General features: G+C 38.3%; 1 protein-coding gene across 3 annotated transcripts in view; it reads right to left on the reverse strand.

Moving 5' to 3' along the window:
* Positions 1-15370, reverse strand: part of LOC21406412 (protein SUPPRESSOR OF QUENCHING 1, chloroplastic) — a 68206-nt gene that overhangs the window by 51332 nt on the left and 1504 nt on the right. For all 3 annotated transcript variants that reach the window (XM_024169169.1, XM_024169168.1, XM_024169170.1), the window contains exon 5: positions 14861-14960. In XM_024169169.1, coding sequence (XP_024024937.1) covers positions 14861-14960 — 100 coding nt within the window. The remainder of the gene's footprint in view (positions 1-14860; positions 14961-15370) is intronic.

Below are 15370 nucleotides of genomic sequence, written 5' to 3' on the forward strand. Positions count from 1 at the left end.
CTTGTATCTTTCTATTGATCCATCTGCTCTATATTTTACCGTGTAAACCCATTTACACCCTACGGGTTTCTTTCCTTCAGGTAACTTCACTAACTCCCAAGTTTTGTTCTTCTCCAACGCCTCCGGGTTTCTTTCCTTCAGGTAACTTCACTAACTCCCAAGTTTTGTTCTTCTCCAACGCCTCCGGGTTTCTTTCCTTCAGGTAACTTCACTAACTCCCAAGTTTTGTTCTTCTCCAACGCCTCCATCTCCACATTCATGGCTTGCTTCCATTTTTCATTGGTTAAAGCCTCGGATAAATTGGCAGGGATGGCAATGGTGTTTAAGCTGACAAGGAAGGCTCTATGAGATGGTGAAAAGTGTTTAAAGGACAGGAAATGTGCAAAGAGGGTATAGGGGTCGGTTTGTGCATTCTCTAACTCCTATCCTGATAGCAATAGGGAGGTCCTGGTCATCATTGTTTATCTCAGATTCAGATTGAAAAGAAGGATTAGAAATTGTTACCTCATTCTCAAGATTTAGGTTGGAGTCTTGGACTTGCACAGATTCAGGGACAACCTTCTTCCTTCTCGAGAACACTTTGCCTTTGCCAAATCTCACACTATCAATGGCTGGATTTGTAGGTGGGTTTACAGGAAGCTCAGGATTTGGATTTTCAGTGGGCTCGGTGGGAGGAACATTTTCAGTAGGCTCGGTAGAAACATCCATGGGACTAGGCTGTCTTGACACAGGAAGTGGTGAAGATGGCAAATCAAGAAGCAAAAAATCTGCCTTATCCTTATCTTCCATTACTGAATTCTCCCCCTGAAGATAAGGAACAATGAAATAGGATTCTTATTCATGGAAAGTCACATCAGCTGAGACATAGAACCTTTTTGATAGGGAATGATAGCACTTATACCCCTTTTGAGTTGAAGAATATCCCACAAACACACATTTTAATGCCCTTGGATCTAATTTTCCCCGGTTCTGACTATGAACATGAACAAATGCCACACACCCAAATATGCGAGGAACAAGATTATTTGTGGTGTGTAGGTTTGGATAGAACTTGGAAAGGACATCCATTGGACTTTTAAATCCTAGGACTCTAAAAGGCAAACGATTTATGATATGGGCGGCTGTAAGAACCGCTTCTCCCCAAAAAGATTTAGGCACATTTTTTTGAAACAAGAAGGATCTTGTTGAATCGAGGAGATGACCATTTTTCCGTTCTGCTACTCCATTTTGTTGTGGAGTGCTCACACAAGAGGACTCATGTACTATTCCTGCTTTTTAAAAGTATGGAGTTAGGACTTGATTGAAATAGTCCTTAGCATTATCCGACCTAAATCTTTTGATATTGACATCAAATTGAGTCTTTATCATAGAACAAAAATTTGGAAGAACAGTGCTGACATCGGATTTCTGTTTAATCAAAAAGATCCAAGTAACTCGAGTACAATCATCAATGAATGACACAAACCATTTAGCTCCATTTACATTGGAAATAGTGGAAGGACCCAAATATCACTGTGAATAAGATCAAAAGGAATGGAACTTCTTTTATTACTGATTGGAAAAGATACACGTTTGTGTTTAGCAAGTTCACACACTTCATAGTGAAAATGTTCAACCTCTAAACCCTTAAATAAAGAAGGAAACAAAAGTTTAATAATCCTAAATGATGGATGTCCAAGTCTGCGATGATGAAGCCAGACTTTTTCTTTATTGGAAGAAAAAGACTCTGAGACAGGAGAATGAGATGTTATGCCCTTGGTAGTGTTGGATTGACTTGGTGTTTCGAGATAGTAGAGCCCATCCCGTTCTCTAGCATGTCCAATCGTCCTCCCCGAATTCTTGTCCTGAAATACACAATAACTATGATTAAAAACCACTTTACAGTGCAAATCTTTAGTGAGCTTTTGGATGGAAACAAGATTTGTGGTTAGCCTAGGGACGTGAAGAACATTTTTTAACAACAGCGACGGGCTTATCTTGAAATCACCTATGCCTGCCACAGTAGTGAATGATCCATTGGTTGTGACTATTTTCCTATTACTTGGACACGGGGTATATGAGGAAAAATTTTTTGATGAATGGGTCATATGGTCGGTAGCTCCCGAGTCAATAATCTAGGAGCTGGTAAAGGCCATATCCAAGACATTTAATCCAATGGAGAAGGGAAGTTTACCTGAATACGCCAGTAAACAAGTACCTTATGGTTTTTCAAGATTGCCAATAAGGGATCTCACCCTCTCAATTTCTTCTTGGCTGAGATTTCCCATCTCTTGTGATGTCCCTTCATGTGGCTGCACTACTACAATCTGGGCTCGTCCATTGTTCCTCGGTTGCTCTCTTTTTTGTCCCCACTCACGGCTTAGTGGTTTTCCATGCAATTTCCAACACCGCTCACGAGTATGACGTGCCTTCTTGCAGTAGGTACACCATAAAGTGTCTTTGTAGTCACGATTTTGGGTCTTTCGCTGGCTGATCCTCCCATTCTCGACCACCGGCACTGTTTCTGCATTTGTGGCTGTCTTATTGCTGTTACTAGCAACTAAAGCCAAACTGTCAGTCCCCTTTGGTTCAAGGATCAATTCCCTTCTACTTTCTTCTCCTCGGATGAGTGCTACCACTTCATTGAAACTTGGAACTTCCTGTTTGCCAAGAATCTGAATTCTAACTAAATCAAATTCTGGATTGAGTCCAACAAGAAAATCATAAATTCTATCTTGTTCAATAAACTCCTTCAAAATTGCTGCATCATCGGGACACTTGGTCTTAATCACCCTATAATGATCAAGTTCTTGCCACAGAGCCTTCATTTGATTGGCATATTCAGTGACAGTCCTATCTACTTGTTTTGCAGCGATCATCTTAATTTTGACTTTGTAGACTTGGGCAGCATCCTTTGCCTTGGAGTACGTTTTTTGAATTGCATCCCATACGTCCTTGGCAGTGGCCAAGAACATACATGTATCGCTAATCTCCGGATTCATGGAGTTCCATAGCCATGCCATGATCATCGAATCCTCCTCATCCCACGCTCCAAATCGTGGATCTTCCGGTTTTGGCCCGGTCCCTAAGATGTGGCTGATTTTTCCTTTCCCTTTCAGCACAGTCCGGACAAGTTGGGACCATTTAAGATATTTTTTTCCATTCAGCCTATATGCGGCATGAATGTTCTGCAACTCCCCGACTTGAGGCCTAACGATTTCTGCATCCTCCGACTGTATCGTAGCTGTTGTTTCTGCCACCTCCGACATCCTCAATCAAACCAAGCAGTCCTAAGGCAATTAAGGCCGGTTAAGTCAAGTAAAATATCAGCGATGAAGGCTGATACAATTCAAGCACTCTCTTACGAAAGCTTTCTGACAGCAGTGGCGGCAGGGCAGGAAATAGGGGCAGTCCGTACAAACCCGTACAAATCCGTACAGTTCCATACAATTCCGTAGTTTCAGAAAACTCCTCGGCAACAGGACAGAAAAAGAAAAGAGAACCCTGCGATGAAGGCTAGGGCTTTCATTCCCGGAAAAAGAGCCTAAGGCTCTGATACCATGTGGAAATTCGAGAGGAAAAATTGAAGGAATTGTATATTACATGACAATTACAACCGTTTTATATACAGGAGCCCTAGCCTATAGAAACGGCAATCACATCCCATAATATGTGGGATATCACACTAAAAAAGGAAACTGATTAAAGTAATAACAAAATAAAGTAAATGTCACAAATCAAGCATAATGTACATTTTATCTCAGCACATCGCCCCAGGTTAACAAAATTAGGGATAATGGATAATGCTTAAAAGCTACATCTGTTGAAGCCCAAATAGATGCTAGATACTTTGCTTTCTCAAATAAATCCTCGAATGACATCTCTTTATCTTCAAGAATCCTCTAACTTCTCTCCCACCAAATGACCCAGAGGATAGCCAAACACATCGCACGCCAAATTGTCTGGGCCTTCTTGTTCTTTCTTGTGGAATCCTTAGTCAAAGTTAATTAGGAATTTTAGGGATCGTGGTCATGTATTTTTGGTATAACCTAATAAGGAGAATCCGGTATTATTATACTAGATTCTACACTTTATTTCTTTCCTTTTTTAGTGGAGGATTTCTCTCTAATTAGCTTGATTTAGGTCCAGGTCTGATGGCTAGTATAATTCCGCCAACTTCTATATATTTCAATTGTACTCTTCGTTAAGGTTAAAAGAATAAGAGAATATTTACTCTCAGAAACTCACATGGTATCAGAGCCTCCAAAGCTCTAGAAAATAAACCCTGATTCTTCTACATGACCAAATACGGTATGGCTGCTGAGAGACAAAGATCTTCATCCGAAGTAACCTCCAATCTAGAAACTGCACCGGTTGCTAGCAGTCACGGAGGGACGACAGAAAATTCTTCTCTTCTTATCACAGGTCATAAGCTCAATGGACATAATTACCTCCAATGGTCTCAGTCAGTAATGATGTTTATCTGCGGGAAAGGCAAGGATGAGTATCTCACGGGTGAAGTCACCACTCCTGAGAAGAATGATCCCAAATTCAGGGTATGAAAAACCAAGAATCACATGATAATGTCTTGGTTGATTAATTCAATGAACAACGAAATAGGAGAAAATGTTCTCCTGTACATGACTGCAATGGAAATTTGGGATGCTACCAGAGAGACATACTCGAGTTCTGAAAATACTTCAGAATTGTTTCAAATCGAAGCCATATTGCACGGCCTACGCCGGGGAGATCTCACGGTTACCCAATATTTCAACACTCTCACCCGTCATTGGCAACAACTCGACATGTTCGAAACCTACGTATGGAAGTGCCCTCAAGACACCGCTCTATACAAGAAGATTATGGGATGATGGGATCTCAAAACCATGCTCCAACACTTGAAGGATAAACCCTTGCAGCCCAAGGACCTCCAATGATCAACAACAATGAAATTAGACAAAGAAAAGGGAGACCATGGTATGATCACTACCGCAAACCGGGACATCTTAAAGAGAATTGCTGGAAACTTCATGGGAAACCTGCTGATTGGAAGCCCTCACGACCAGGGAATGACAGAGAAAGCCATGCAAATGCTGCCACCAAAGATGAGAATTCTATCCCACCGGAGACAAGTCCTTTCACCAAGGAACAAGTTGAGGTTCTACATAAACTCTTCAGGAAAAATCTCTTATCTTAGCTGAGTACTTCTGCTTCTAGAACTGGCACGTCAGCACAAAAAGGTAACTTTTCAAAACCTCTCACAGTTAACAAAAGACATCCAAGTCCGTGGATCATTGACTCTAGAGCTTCAGATCACATGACGGGAGATGCAACCATCTTTCATGAGTACAACCCGTGTAATGAGAATTATACAGTCCGGATAGCTGATGGATCCCTATCAAAAGTTGAGGCAACAGGCTCAGACTGGATCTCAAAGGACTTAATCCTAAACTCTATTCTACATGTTCCTAATTTGGACTGTAATTTACTCTCAATCAGTAAATTGACTCATGACCTTCACTGTGTATTTAAATTTTTCTCAAACCTGTGCGAATTTCAGGAATTGGATTCGAGGACGAAGATTGGCAGTGCTGAGATGTGTTCTGTACTCTATCTTCTCAAAGATGATACACAACTAAGAGGACAAGCTCGGAATGCAAATTGTGTGTCCTTCAAGAGTCAGTCAGTTTTAAATTACTGTGTCAATAAAGATAGTGAGCTTATGTTATGGCACTATCGTCTTGGTCATCCAAATTTAATGTATCTTGAGAAAATATTTCCTTCCTTATTCATCAATAAAAGTTCAAGTTTCTTCAATTGTGAAATCTGTCAACTTGCCAAACACACTCGTAGTAACTATCCTAGTCTTCCATATAAACCATCTCGACCATTTACCATGATTCACAGTGATGTGTGGGGTCTCTCAAGGGTAAAAAATATAACAGGAACACGATGGTTTGTATCATTTGTGGATAATCAACACTAGATTAGCCTAGATATTCCTCATGGAAGAAAAGTCTGAAGTTGGTCAAATCTTTCAAAATTTCAATTCCATAATGCAAACACAATTCCAACCCAAGATTCAAAGTCTTGAAAACTGACAATGCCAAGGAATACTTCAAAACTATCCTAGGCAGTTATCTCTTCAGTCAATGCATTGTTTGTCTAAGTTCCTATGTTGACACTGTTGGGAATGGTGTCCTAGAAGCATGAGATGTGATAGGATATTTATTATTTATTTAATAAAAGGATTTCTTCATCATTTTATGTGTATATATTTGTAAATATATGAATATCAATGAAAATTCCATAATTATTTATATGACTCTAAACATTATATATAAGTATTATATGCGAGAGAATAATGTTTAAGAATAATAATCAAAAAGAGATGGTCATAATGAATTTAATTAAAGTTTAGAATCTTTAATTAAAACATTATTAATACATGTCATTCCCATTTAGAATGGAACGGTGCTATACGCACTGTTAATATAGCGAGATATTGAATGAGTGTATTATGCATAATGAGATTATGTGGAACAGTGACACAGACACAATATGACTTTTTAATAATTTTCGTTAAGTATAGAAATTCTAATTGAGTCTACCGATGGTCATATATAGAATGATCTTAATTCTGAATTCTTAACAAACTCCTATTTATGGATTTGTGTCTTTTAATTTACTCGGTACGGATTCCGAGACCCTAAATCCTATTCCTTGTATTTTGGAGACATGATGAAGTAGGTAGCCGGAAATGTTATTATACGAGATGAAATCCATTCCTTCTTGAGAAAGAAGCAGATAAATAATTCTCTTAAGTGTTTATTCGGTACTTGAATTAATAAGAGCGCTCTAGTTCATGAATATGTTTTATGAATCATTATCCATTAGATAATCAATGGTACTCAAGGATGAAAATATAATTAGGGAGGTTAACGGATTCTACCTAACTCTAATTATGAATTATTTATGAAAGATTGATCTATATGCAGTGACTATATCAAATGGACACTTTACAGTTTAGAAGTAATTAATATCTATAATTTCGAGAGTGCAATTCCAAGTTTATAGTCGAGTAACTATTGGAATTAATATAATTAATTAATTAATTAAAGTGTTTAATTAATTATTAATTTTATTGGAGCTCAGGATTATATGTCCATTAGTCCCCGCGTCGTCCTAGTAATTCTACCAGACACAAAGGACAAAATAGAATTATAAAATTCTAAAATTAAACACTCGAAATAATTAATTATTATTTAAATAATGTGATTATTTAAATTTAAATTTAAATTTAAACACATCTAGATTTATCCATTTAAACTTATTTGATAAGTTGTTCAATTTAGAATTCAAATTAATTTAAGTTATGACTTAAATTTGAATATGAATTTGAGTTAAAATTGGACTGCAGGATAAATGTTGATTTTCTCTTCCTTCCCTATCTGTATTTGGCGCCACACAGGGATAAAATCCTCTACACATGGCCGGCCACATTAAGGATAAGAAAGAGGAGATTTTGTTCCAAATTCAAATAGAAGATAATTAACAAGCTTTATCTTGTAGATAACCATTGGATTTCTTCTAAGAGTTTGACTTCCACTCTATAAATAAGAGAATGACAGAAAATTGTGACACAAATTTTGACATTATTTTTCTAAGAGTGGCTGAAATTCTCTAAAGAGTGAGGAAAATTATTTTTTTCTCCAAAAAATTTCACACCGTGCATGCGTTGGTGTTTGTGAAAATTCTAATGTTTATTCTAACCCGTTTTGTCTCAGGTGTGCCCACACACACGTCTTCGTAGATTCTAAGAATTGACGTGAAAGTCATTGATTTTCTAAACACAAGACTTTAGAGCAATGATTGTTCGAGGCCAAAGAACTCAAGTTATCATCCTAATCGGCCATCAGGTATTATTCGTAATTGAGTTCTTAATAAATGAATTAATGTGATTAATTTATTCGTGCATAAATTAATATAATCTATAGAGTATCTCAAAAATTTTATGAAAATTTTTGTTATACTTAATCCGTTATCCCCACGCTTCTGCATCCAAATTCGATTCGGAAACCAACAGACACTCCTCAACAAAACAGGGTTACAAAAAGGAAAAACATACACCTGTCAGAGGTCACCCGGTCTCTCATGTTCTCCACTCATGTTCCAAAACACTTCTGGGGAGAAGCAGTTCTTACAGCATCTTATCTCATCAATAAAGGTGTACCGCTCAAATGCAAATGCATCTTATACGTCGTAGCAAATTAGACCCTAAATCCATCAAATGCATTTTTCTCGAGTACTCCCCAAACCAAAAGGGTTATAAGTGCTATTCTCCCATCACCAAAAAGGTGTACCGCTCAATGGATGTGACATTCTTTGAACATCAATCCTACTATTCCAAATCTAAAATTCAAGGGGAGAACATGAGAGAATATTAGTTTTGGGACATTCTTAATGACATTGATCATTCACTTGGGATTCTTCTCAACTCATATCACATCAAATCCTGGAACAACCCGAGAGTTATCCCATCCTGGAACCCAAGAATCAACATCCTGCAAACCTACCTCAATCTCCAGTCCGTAATCACTCCACATCACCACCACAAATTCCACAAATTGCAAGTCCTGAGTTTCGTGTCTATACTAGAAGGAAAAAATCCGAGAAGGCGATAAAGCACTCAACACAACCCACACATGACCAAGAATCTGAGCCGAGTCCATCACCTGCACAAATTCGCTCAGGTAAAGGAACTTCTGATCTTGAGAATACTGCTCCTATTATTGATGATTCAAGTTTTACAATTGCCCTACGAAAAGGTGTTAGAAAATGCACAAATCATCCTGTTACCGAATATAGGATAATTATGGAGGATTTGTAGCTTTTTAGGAGGATTTGTAGCTATTTAGGAGGATTTGCAGCTGATTCAAAAGGAATATTCCTCGAGACTAGGGATTAGCTGTTTTATGACATTCTCTGTGATTTGTCTTTTATTTGTTATGATTGTTTTCCTTATTTAAACCAGCCGGTCTCTCCTATATAAAGAGACTAATGTAGAGGTTGAATATATGTGAATAAAAAGAAGCAGTGTTTTCTCCTTTTTCCTCTGCCATCTCCTCGAATTCCTGCTATATGGTATCAGAGCCAAGCGAAGCCTAGGAGTCTGGAATTTCGAGTTGTAGATGGCAGCATATAAAAAGGCGTTGACTGGAGCAAGAGGAGGCGATGTTTCTGAGGAAGTGTCCTCTCAAACTACCTCCACAATTGCTCCCACTGCTGCCTCCCAACCTGTCACTTCAGTTCCCGAGAGTTCTAATAATCTATCCCTCCACAATTGTGAGACCGAGATTCCACATTTATTTCTGGCAATCTCCATTCCAAGAAAGTACATGAGACTTCCCAAATCTTTGATCTCAAATTCTTTCGCCAGTTTTCTCTTTAGTCTCTCCCCTTCTTCAAGATCATCCTTAGTCAAGATGATATCATCAACATATACAATGAGAATGGTAATCTTATCATTCTTGTGCTGATAGAACAACGTGTGATCTCCTCCGGCCTGCTTGTATATCCTTGTTCCTTAACCACCTTAGTGAAACGATCAAACCAAACTCGCGGTGATTGCTTTAGTCCGTATAGAGACTTTTTTAGCTTGCAAAGTTGATCACTCTTCCTCAAATCCCGGTGGCATCTCCATATAGACTTCTTCCAAGTCACCATTAAGGAAAGCATTTTTCACGCCAAGTTGCTGCCACGGCCAATCTAAATTAGCAGCAATGGATAACAGAACCCGAAATGTATTGATCTTGGCAACTGGAGCAAAAGTTTCTTGATAATATATCCCATATGTCTGAGTATGCCCTTAGCCACCAAACGAGCTTTGTATCTCTCGATAGACCCATCTGCCTTATATTTAACTGTGAAGACCCACTTACATCCGACTGGAGCCTTATCTCTTGGTCTTCTCACCACATCTCAAGTATTGTTCCTTTCAAGAGCTCTCAATTCTTCTAAAACGGCTTGCCTCCATTCAGACTTTTTCATAGCTTCTTGGATATCTCTTGGGATTTCCACACTAGCCAAATTAGCTACAAAAGCTTTCATAGAGTTTGTCAGATGATCATATCCAACATAATGGGCCATCAGATCGTACAGGATCTCACTCATTTCCTCAATGCAATTGGGATCTCTAAGTAACTAGTCTTCGCTTCAAGACCTGTCATCGGTTCCGATTCTTGGTGGCGAGGAACTTCCTGGCTTTCTACGGTTTTTTGGTTCTTGCGTACATAAGTTCGATCAAAAAATTGCAAGCCACTCTCTTTGTTTTTATTATGTTCTTGCACTATAGATACCGAATTTTTTGGGTCATCAAGAGGTTGCTCTAGGATCTGATTTGAAGGAATGGATTGAGTAAGAACATGTGGAGTTGATTCGGGAAAGACTTCACGATCAATTTCAGGGATATCTAGTGGGTTTATTTCTGAAATGTTGGCTGGATTTTCCTCTTGATTTCCTGTTTTTTGAACATTTTTTGGCGTATTTGAAGGGATATGACTTTGGGTTTCCAAAGAAAGGGCAAAATCCCAAAAGAATTCCCACACATTTGAATCATTTGATGTTGAGATGGAAGTCGGTTTTGATTTTTTCCAAAAATTGTCTTCCCACACTCTCCCCTTGAAGGGAATTTTTGGTAAAAAATGGTTGATTTTCAAGGAATGTCACATCCCTAGACACAATATTTTATTTTCTCTACTGAATAGCATCTATACCCTTTTTGAGTCACAGAGTATCCCAAAAAAATGCACATGAGCCCTAGGATCCAATTTGCCCCGATGTGGATCAAGATTATGTACAAAGGCAACACAACCAAACACTTTTAGCTCTAACGAAGATGGAAACCATGATTGTGGGTACGACTTGTATAGGCAATCTATTGGGGTTTGAAACTTTAAGACACGAGAGGGTACCCTATTAATCAGATAGGTAGCGGTCAAAACTGCATTCCCCCAAAAAACTTTTGGTAAGGTGGCTGTAAGCAACAAGGAACGAGCCACATCTAAAATGTGACGATTTTTCTTTTCAGATACCTCATTCTGTTGAGGTGTGCTAACACAGGAACTTTGATGAATTATCCCACTAGTAGTGACAAACTCTCCCAGAGAGTTTTTGAAAAATTCAGTCCCGTTATCTGTTCTTAAAAATTTAATGTTCCCATCAAATTGTGTTTTAACCATGGAATGGAATTGTTTGAAAATACCATCAGCCTTAGATTTTTCTTTTAGAAGATAAACCCAACAAACACGTGTATGATCATCAGTAAAGGTAATGAACCATTTTTTGTTGGTAATGCTTGAGATGCGTGAAGGTCCCCAAATATCCCCCAGAAGTGTTTTCGGACATGGGTAGAAAACATGAGTGACCTGGCAACCTCTAAGATGTGTCTATTTTTCCTTTCTGCCACTTCATTTTGTTGAGGAGTATCAACAAATGAACTTTGGTGTATGATGCCTTGATTTTGTAGGTAATCTCCGAGAAAGTGTTTGAAGTATTCTCTGGCATTATCAGTCTGAAGTATTTGTATTTTGGTGTGGAATTGGATTTGAATCATAATATTTAAGTTTTTGAAGATTTGCCCAACTTCTGAGTTTTCTTTCATGAGAAACACCCAAGTGATCCTAGTGTGGTCATCCGCAAACAAAACAAACCATCGAGTTCTCGTAATGTTTTTAACCCGTGACGGTCCCTAGACATCACTATGTATCATTGAAAATGAATTAGATTTTTAGTATTGTTGAATTGAGTATGAACTACGGGTATGTTTAGCAAACTGGCAAATTTCACACTGAAAATCTTTTGGACTTTTATTACTGAATAATGAAGGAACAAGTCTTTAAAGGTATACAAAGTTTGGGTGACCTAACCTATAGTGCCATAACATGACTGCACTATCATTATTGGAACGAGAAACAAAACAAGAAAATTTTGCAGGCTGCTGATTTGATTTATCCGAATCTGCCTTGTGAGGTTGTTGCTCTGGTAGATCATCAACCTTAAGGATATAGAGTCCCGAGCACATCTCAGCATTGCCAATCATCTTTCCCGAATCCAGGTCCTGAAATTCACATGAGTTTGGAAAAAATTTAATAACACAATTAAGCTCGTGAGTGAGTTTACTAATAGATAGTAAATTGCAATCCAAATTCGGGACTAAGAGTACAGAGTTTAAGGTAAGGTTCTTTGACACAACCACAGAGCCTTTCTCTATGACCCTGAGCCTTTTTCTATGACCCTTGAGAGTGATCCATCTGTAATTCTGACAGAAAAATTTTCATGACAAGGACTATAAGTATTAATAACCCTGCATCTCCAGTCATGTGATCAGAGGCTCCTAAATCCACAATCCACGGTCTGTTTGTCTCTCTTGTTGCCTTGAGAGTGTTTAAGAAATTACCTTTGTGGGTTAATGATCCAGTTCCAATCACTAAGGTATTAAGGCGTTGTGGATTGATCAGCTTTTGTAGGAATTCCATTTGCTCCTTGTTGAATAGGTTCTGCTCAGTTTTTGGGGGGTTCTCTTCACTGGAGACCGGGTTTCCACGCCCTTCTCTGTTGTTGGTTGATTGTGAGGGTTTCCTATACGTGGGTTTTCCATGGATTTTCCAGCATGTTTCCTTTGTGTGACCAAGTTTACGGCAGTGATCGCACCAAGGTCATCCTTTTCTTGGTATGGTATCTCCGGTTTGATGTTGAGAACCCCTAAACAATAAGAGTAGAAGCTTCAAGGTTGTGAGTAGTAGTCGAAGGTCCCATCATCACTTTCTTTCAACTCTCTTCCCTACGAACTTCTGAAAAAGCCTCTCAAATGCTGGGTAGTGGTTTCTACCCCATGATTCTTCCTCAACAGAAACTTATAAAGTCTTTTCTTCTCAATGATTATAATGTATTTAATCCCATCATCAGGGCATTTTCAATCGTGTTCTTCAAACATATCTAACTGCTGCCAATTTCGTGTGAGGGCGTTGAAATATAGGGTTACCGAGAGATTTCCTTGACGCAGATCATGGAGGATACTTTCCACAACAAACAATTCGGATGAGTTATCAAAATCAGAATACGTTTCTTTGGCTGTGTCCCAAATTTCCGTTGCAGACCCGTACAATAGGAAATTTTCTCCAATTTCGTTGGTCATGGAGTTGATGAGCCAGGACATGACCATGTTCTGTACTTCGGGTCTTCTTCCTTCGGTGGGGCTGCCACTCCAGTGAGGTAGTCATCTTTTCCTTTTCCGCAAACGACATCATTACGGATTGTGACCACGGAATATAATTTTGGCCATTGAGTTTGTGCCCTGTAATGGACAGAATATGACCATCAAATCCTCCATTGTTGCCAGCGGATACAACTTCGGGAGGAGAAGTGACTTCAGACGTGGATTGACTTTGCCGACTTATAGTCATTCCGTATTTCATCATCTATTTCTAGATCAGAAGCGGCTCTGATACCATGATGGTTTTAGAGATGAATACTGGAATCTCTATTTTAATAAAGGTTCATGTACAACTCTATATATAATGAAAGGAATAACAGCCCTTTCACTATATCCGGTAACAATAAAGCTAATTTACACAAAATTAGGAAATTAACTAAATAGGAAATTAACTAAATAGGAAACTAACTAATAGAGATATTAAGAAAGATCCCAAATCCGTTTATTCCTAAATTACATAGTCAACTGCTGTAAGATCCTTGTAATCAGGGATCGGATATTTCCACAAGAACAATAAATGGAGACGACTCGGCAACAATAGATGACTCATGAATGGTATTGGGCAACAGTAATGAATTGATAATAGGAGACCAAAACTGATCTTCATCATGTTGTCTATCACATTGACTCTCCCCCTGAAGAGAAGTTTTGGTGAAGAAATGACTGTTTTGAAAAAAGGTGACGTCCACAGAGACGAAGAATTTTCTTGCAGGAGGATGATAACACTTATACCCCTTTTGAGTTGGAGAATAACCTAAGAAAACACAACAAAGAGCCCTTGGATCTAATTTTCCTCTTTTATGATCATGTATGTGAACAAATGCTACACAACCAAAAACTTTAGGTGGTGGATGAGAACTAAAAAGTTTGGGTAATGGATATTCTTTTTGAGAGTGTCAAGTGGTGTTTTTAAATTCAAGATCCTTGATGGTATTCTATTGATAAGATACGTTGCAGTAAGAACGGCTTCACCCCAAAAACTCTTGGGAACTCCCATGGTAAACAATAAGGCTCTAGCAACCTCAAAAAGATGCCTATTTTTTCTCTCAGCAACCCCATTTTGTTGGGGTTTATTAACACAAGAACTACAATGTACAATTCCATGACCTATCAAATAGGACCTAAGGATTGAGGCAAAATATTCTCTCCCATTATCTATTCGAAAAATTTGAAGGTTGGCTTGAAATTGAGTCTTAATCATTTGATGGAAATTTTGAAAAAGGATTGCTGCTTCAGATTTCAATTTGAGTAAATCGGCCCAACTTACATGAGCATGATCATCAATGAAGGTGATGAACCACCTAGCCCCAGAAACATTATCAACACAAAAGGCCCCCAAATATCACTATGTATGAGAGAAAAAGGTTGTGACCCTTTGTGCATTTGTGCAGGGAAACAAAAAATGACAGCCCATTGATCCGACATAATCGGCCCACATAATCAAGGATTCTAACAGCTGTAAACAGCTATGACTTCTGCCAACATGGTGAAATTAAGAGCCGGTCAATTAAAACGTGTATTGAACAATATTCCTTACTCTTCAGTTTAAAACATGTATTGAACAATTTTCTTATCAGAAAAGAAACTAAGAAGGCTATAGCAGTATACCTCACTAGTGGGCACATTTAAGATCTTCGATGCTGCTAAGAAAATATCAGGAGCAGGTTTCAGGTTTTCAAAGGCATCTGCTGACACAATAGCATTGAACCTGATGGAAAGAAAAACAAATATTAGAACATTTTTGTTCCTGCAAATGAATAATAGAATTAAGTCTCATAAATATGGTTGAAGTATACACTCCAAACCAAACCCAAATTCTTTTGCATCTTTCTGGTCATTTGTTCCATCTCATATATAGATATGTTTATTTACCATTAAAGCCTATTTCCCAAGTTCTTTGAGTCTCATGTTTCTCGTTCCAATTCTACCCAAAACAGAATTCAACTTGAACTAACATCTTAAGAGTGTTCACCTAACAGTGTGGTTGGAGATTCTTATAGTTGACACTACAAGTTCTGATCACTATACTATGCCTACTAGACCATGATGCAATTTCCATGGCCGAAGAAGCAACATGTGGATAAGCATAAAGCAGAAATCAGGGAAGATTTCTTTTAT

This window comes from Morus notabilis, unplaced genomic scaffold (assembly GCF_000414095.1).
Source record: "Morus notabilis unplaced genomic scaffold, ASM41409v2 Scaffold5, whole genome shotgun sequence".
NCBI lineage: Eukaryota > Viridiplantae > Streptophyta > Magnoliopsida > Rosales > Moraceae > Morus > Morus notabilis.